Genomic DNA, 6,396 nt, shown 5'->3' on the forward strand with positions numbered 1-6,396 from the left:
CGACCGAGAGACACAGGCACTTTCCCCCTCATTCTGCCACATCATCTTGTGAAGCAGAGTGCTAACAGAGGTTAGGTGCCTCACCCAAACGGCTTGGAGGATCTAGGATCCAACTAAGCTGGATCCTACTTAAAGGATCCTACTCCTGAAGCCTGCTCCAAGTTTTGCAAGCACGCCCCAAAGGCAGTGTTTAAACAGTGAGAGACTGACACTGCCAGAAGCAAACAAGGGAGAGGATTCTTCATTCAAATTCAGACACACATTCAAATTCAGACCAAACGAGGCAGGCAGCTGTACGGGGTTATTTGATCATGTAGCACCCCTGTCACTTTAGAGAAAGAAGAGTATAAAAGTTTAACTTAAAGGGATTGTTGAAAATCTGCTTATGTTACATCTGAACAAAGTTCAAAGAAAATCCTGAAGTTTAAACTACTGTAATAAAAAGATGTGGAAAGGAAGCCATGAATCAGTTGTAAAACAGCTAGTAGCAACTTAGTTTAGTAAAGCAAATTAATTTTAAAGCCATTGCTTGAGCAGGTCCATTAATGCTCAAGACAGGAGAGAGTCAGTCCTCTTTGAAGAAAGATGTCACCAGTTACCAAATGTTACCAAAACAAAGTACGTATGCTGTTTTGTAACATGAAGTTGTAGACTGTGATTAACATGGCTTTTTTTTTTAAAAACAAAACTCTACTGCCTTTACAAAACTGATGTGGCCTCCCGTGTTTTCTTTTTATGGGATGGAGGGAACATTTTCAAACATTAGAAACATATCTTGCCCTCAATAGAAAGTCTCAAATAAGACATCAGCAACAAATACCTGCTTTTAAAACACACAAGATGCAGAGTAGCATACTACTGTCGGTTCCCTAATAAAACTTGTTATTTTATGTTGCAAGATACTCATTCCAGTGCTGTCAGGGTAGCCACAGGGTAACTCACTTGTTGAGTGCGACGCACAAAACCTCAGCTTCAAGTTGTGCATAGCTTATGTAAGTACTTGAGAACCTTAAATCTGTGTCCTAGTAAAATTACCTTTTTGTAACAGAAAACAGATTACATATTAACAAGTCATATGTTCACACATTTATGTGCAGCTCACTGGAAAGAACAACTTTGCCCTTCCAAAGGGGATTCTTAACATGTACATCAGCAAACAGTTGCTGTCGGCAGCCTGTGGGTAGCATTTCTCTTCACCAGGGATCTAGAGACAGAGCAGATGCACAGCAAAAAAACCAAAACAAACCTATTCTAGTAAGAAAACCTTGCTGCAATTGCTTGTCTTAACCCTATCTGCTTTTAAGCTTGTCATATTAAGCAGCTGTAGAATTATTCCAGCCTTTATGCATAAGAATTGCCTCAGACATCTGTAATGTAATACTAAGCATCTGATGGCCATGCGCAGAAGACTTTCTGTTCTTACACATGCCTTTTAGCTACTGAAGAGCTTACACTGGAGACTTCCGCTGTTTGAGCTCTTCTGCCAGGTATCAGGAAGTCTACCACACAAATTAACATGTGGATGGGTTTTAGGAAGTCAGTACTTAAGAATGCTATTCATAATGGCTTTACCACAGCAGCACAGAAGATGCTCATGATGTTAAAGCCTACAGGAGCAAAGCTAGCTCAGTCATGTATTGACTTAAACTCAGGACAACTGACACTGAAGTACAGTCGCCCCCTCAGCGCCAAACTTGTGTCACTACAGCAGCAGAATTCAAGACTGAGGTTGCAGAGTAGCTGCAGCTCTCTTCAAGGTCACTCAGTTTTTGTTCAAGGGCTTTAAATATGTAAACTCAAGGTGCCAGACCATCCACAACTGATTGTGTAGAGGAGGAACAGTAGAGCAAAGCACATGCATCTCAGTCACTTGCTGTCAGTCATGAAGATACAGTTCCAGCACTTGAGCTAGTTTGGCAGGGCTATATACAGCTGTAAATGATGCTTCCTTTTTCTGTGAAGATATTTGAGAGTATAGTTCACCTCTACCAACTCTAGCTTGGGTCACGCACTGCTCTCTTTGTAGCATGAACAGTAGTGGAACACGAAGGGCACGGTTGGAGATAAAATGGCTGCCAAAGCCAGAAACAAGAGCATGACCCTTCACTTGTTTACAACAGCATCAAGCTTGTACAGGAGCACTGCTGCAGGAATGCCCGATTAACACCAGAACACCTAAATGCATTTCTGCAACAGAGTTGAAGTCACTGAAGTGTTACACTGCAACTAATCTCGGTCTCTTACACTGACTTGACTAAGAAACCACTTTTCATAGTTCGAGTAGCCCATTCCTATTCTGGTAATAGAAGAGCTGTGTAAAGTCAAAAGAAAAGTGACTTGCTCTGGCAAGTGCTACAGTACCTCAGTGACTGACAGACGCATTCAGAATATATGAACATACATTGGACCTTGACAATGTCTAAAATGTATCAAAGAAAATAGTAACGCAGTCATGTAATACATTATAGACACTTTCATTAGATCAACTAAATGACCAAAGATAACTGGTAAGCTACGCACGTCCATCAAGTAGATTACATCTTTGGGGTAATAATATCCGGTTTGTAAGCCCTTTTGTTTAGATCCTTGACCAAAAGGTTTACGTGCCGAGTACCAAGGTTAAATAAGCTCTCAGGATTTCTTTCAAGTTTGCAACAAACAGCATTTAAGCAACCTCAAAAACAGGGTGCTAATATCCAGCTCGCACAGCCCAATTTCTGTTGTTTCTCCTCCCCAGCACAAGATGTAGATTTCATTCAAAACAAAAGAAGTGGAAATAGTAACATGTGCAATAAGACATTTTCAAGGGAAAGCTACGCAACAGTCCTTGTATATTCTACCCCCTCATACTACTGTCATTAGCATCATCCTATCATAAGCACAGTACGTTATGTACAGCGATGTGCACCGAGACCATTCACTTAATTTCAGCACGTGGCAGAGCCATTATGCTAGCATTTTGTAACTAAGATTGTTACTGGTATGGGAATCTAAAAAACGTTTAAGCTTGTATTATTCGGTTTATGTGAAAAAGACCATACAATTCTCATGGTACATCAACAAGATGGACTAGTATGCCAACTAACCTCTATTTTAATATTTAAATTATAACAATACAATAACTAGAAAAGGTCAGTGCTTCAAGTGACAAGTTTTGCCACTTCAATTCCAATATTTTTCCAAAATAAAGATGCAATTAGATCTACACTTGAGCATCAGTAGTGCAATACAGTATCCTTTCCTGAATAAAGGAGCTGAGGTTTATCCACAATAAAAGCTTTAAATAAGGTAGATTGTTGCCATTTATATATCAATTCTGTATGTTTGATATAAAATATATTGGGAAAGCTTAAACTGACTTATACAATCTACATTTGGCTAAAGCTCCACATAAGCAGCATCAGTGGAAATGAACATCAGAGGTGTACTTAATATAAAACACTTTCAAAACTACTCAGCAACAAATGACAGAAGGTTGGCTAAGAATAACTGAACATCTGAGGTGTGTACCAGACAAAAAGAATGGACCCTGTGGTTACTTGCACTATTTTAATTAAGCAGAAGAAATGCAAGATTTAGTCCACTTCCATTTCTCCAGGTGGTTTGGTCTGCTGAGAATTGTCCTTCGCTGGTTCAGGTTTTGTTTCGGTACCGCTCTGTCCGTTCACTGGTCCGTTGTGCTCACCATTAGCTTTTGACTGCCCATCATTGGGAGGTTCTATCTTCGGTTTGGGCTTGTATATAATGGGATTACAGAAGCTATCCAATTCCTAGTTGTGACAGAAGTGAGAGAGCAAGTTCATTTGGTGGCACAGCAATTGCATTAAACTAGAATGCCTCAGATTTGTGTCTGGTTCATAATGACCTGGAATTTAATTTTCAAGGACTAGACTTCCCAATTCTATCAAGTCTAGAAACTTAAAATAAAACCTTTCACTAGCTAAAGAGCTTCCGGTCTGTTAAAAGCCTATATGGTAATCCATTTTCTAGCGAGCCTGGTGCTGTAACTCAGGATATTTTAACAAGGCTTATGCAGAGGTACTGCTGTAAATCAAGAGCCAGAATTGAAGATCGATAAAACTGCTGCTCCCTCTGTGTGGATCTCTTCATAGCTCTAAATCTCTGCAGATGTAATATTCTAGCTCAACAGAGGCCAAAATCTTGAAGAAAAACCGAGTAGAATGCAACAAGTACAATGATTTTTTTTTTTTACCTTAGATTTTGTCAGTATTTCTGCCACTTTGACAACTGGATCCTGAGTTAGACTTAGTTTGTTCTGGGCATTCATTTTGCTGTTCAACCAATTCATAGCCTCATTAATGTATTTTTCAACTTTTTCCATCTCAGCAGGATCTAGGTGATCGTATTTTTCATCCTAAGGACAGAGATATTTATATCATCAATTAATACATGCTTCTCATCCAATTAAGAATTTCATGGACACTTAATAAAATAGGGTAACATTGCTACAACCCGATGGAAATCGTTTTTAACAAGCATTTAGTATGAACGACGACTGTAGAACAAGACAGACAGGACATTATTTTTCAGACATTTGAAAGTTTGATCTCACACACACACTGCTGAAGCACAGGTTAGTAATGAAGTTGCAAGACTAAAAGCACCTGAGATTTATCGTAGTTTGATTAACTAACCCCAACAGATAGTCTTGCAATTTACAGAAACAACGGTAACAGCCATCGCTTGAGAGATCCATTTCAAGTGGTACAAGTCACCGTAAAAAAAATGGGACTATGTTTAATTTGTGTTCTCATGAAGAAACCGTTTTTGCTAGCAATCCAGAACAGTTTTACAAGTTCTCAGGAGCAGAAGCACAACAGCCATTTTAAAGCAGCTTAACAGGTAACCCTATAGGGCTTCTTTTTAAACACAACAAACTCCACAGCCAAATGCAAACACACGTAATAGTTCATTCCCTAAATAATTTGTTTCTACCTTATTTTTGTATGCTTCTACTGCTTTCATAAGGAGCTGAATCTTCTTTCCCAGTTCATTTAGAACTTTTGGTCTCTCTTCATGTTCCATGTATCTTTCCTGAATAGGCTGTCCAAATTTCTGGAAACATAAGCACAAAGATCTTGACAAAATACAAGTTTACTTTAGTCTGGTCTAAGAATAAAACGCGGCATTGGAAGGAAGGCTGCCTTTAACTCCTTTTCTCACCCATTCAAGAGCTTGATCTTTGCATTTTGCTTTAGCACAACAAAAAAAAAGCCCAGAAGTTTAAGCACAGGAATAACGCCTGTCCTTATTAGGCTTAGTATTTTGCAGTTATTTTCAGCAAAAAGAGCATTTGGAACAATGCATTCGGAAGGGAAACAAGACAGGATTTACATGGATGGTTTAATTTTAAAGTAGTTCATCTGAAAACTTCTAGTTTTATCCGTTGTCTGTTTTTTCCTTCTCTTGAATACTGGTATCCAGGCAAGAAGGCAGTTGCCAGGGTCTACGCTGCTGTTTCCATCAGTTATCCTTCCCCCAAAGGAAATCTGACTTGAGAGAAAGCAGTTGGAGCCCAAGAGCTAGAGACATACTTAAACTTATTACAGAGTAGCTAGTCTTTCATCAGAATTCACATTTTCCTGTGAGATGATTAAAATCTGATGTCTTTTAAGGGTTTTTTGTCATTACTAATCAAATGATGCAGTGGAAGCTACTGTTAAAGCACTCTTCAGCCTTTATCGTTGATATTAGTCTAAAAATTCAGTTTTATGATACAGCTATAGAAGACCACTGAAACCAGGAAAACCAGAGCATCTATTCTGGAGTGTCATTCTGAATACCTGGGAGAGCAGTCAAACCACTCAAAAGCCTCTTTCAGGTTGTAACAAGACTGACCTAAAATTTCCATAGCAACTAATTTTATTGTCACTAGTGTCACAGTCCGCTTCATTTTGACTGTTTTCAAATTAGGAGCACAACCGACATTAAAACAAACTGTATTTCTAGTTCTAAATACTATGTTCATTTCGTGACTAAACTACATCCAGATACAACCTGAATGTCCATACTTAGAAGTTAATGGATTTACAAAATTCGCATATGGGTATGCACACACCATCCCTCATTACAAGAGCTTTGCTTACTTAGCCATATGTATTTGGGGAATGGGGGAATGGCTTTAAACTAAAGGGGGGGTAGATTTAGACTAGATATAAGGAAGAAGGGTGGTGAAGCACTGGCACAGGTTGCCCAGAGAGGTGGTGGATGCCCCATCCCTGGAAACATTCCAGGTCAGGTTGGACGGGGCTCTGAGCAACCTGATCTAGTGGAAGATGTCCCTGCCCACGGCAAGGGGGTTGGACTAGATGACCTTTAGAGGTCCCTTCCAACCCAAACTATTCTATGATTTATGTAAATGCCCCCCCCCCCAAA

The 6,396-nt window shown here is 39.4% G+C and overlaps 1 protein-coding gene across 1 annotated transcript in view; it reads right to left on the bottom strand.

The window, feature by feature from the left end:
• Positions 1-2,523: 2,523 nt before the first annotated feature.
• HSPA4L (heat shock protein family A (Hsp70) member 4 like) overlaps positions 2,524-6,396 on the bottom strand; it is a 28,326-nt gene continuing 24,453 nt past the window's right edge. Inside the window, exons 17-19 of the mRNA XM_009289497.2 lie at positions 4,957-5,076; positions 4,214-4,375; positions 2,524-3,770 (exon numbers count right to left, since the gene is read on the bottom strand). Of these exons, the coding sequence (XP_009287772.2) occupies positions 3,576-3,770; positions 4,214-4,375; positions 4,957-5,076 (477 nt within the window). The 3' untranslated portion in view covers positions 2,524-3,575. The remainder of the gene's footprint in view (positions 3,771-4,213; positions 4,376-4,956; positions 5,077-6,396) is intronic.

Source organism: Aptenodytes forsteri, unplaced genomic scaffold (assembly GCF_000699145.1).
Source record: "Aptenodytes forsteri isolate BGI_AS27 unplaced genomic scaffold, ASM69914v1 Scaffold109, whole genome shotgun sequence".
Taxonomy (NCBI): Eukaryota; Metazoa; Chordata; class Aves; order Sphenisciformes; family Spheniscidae; genus Aptenodytes; species Aptenodytes forsteri.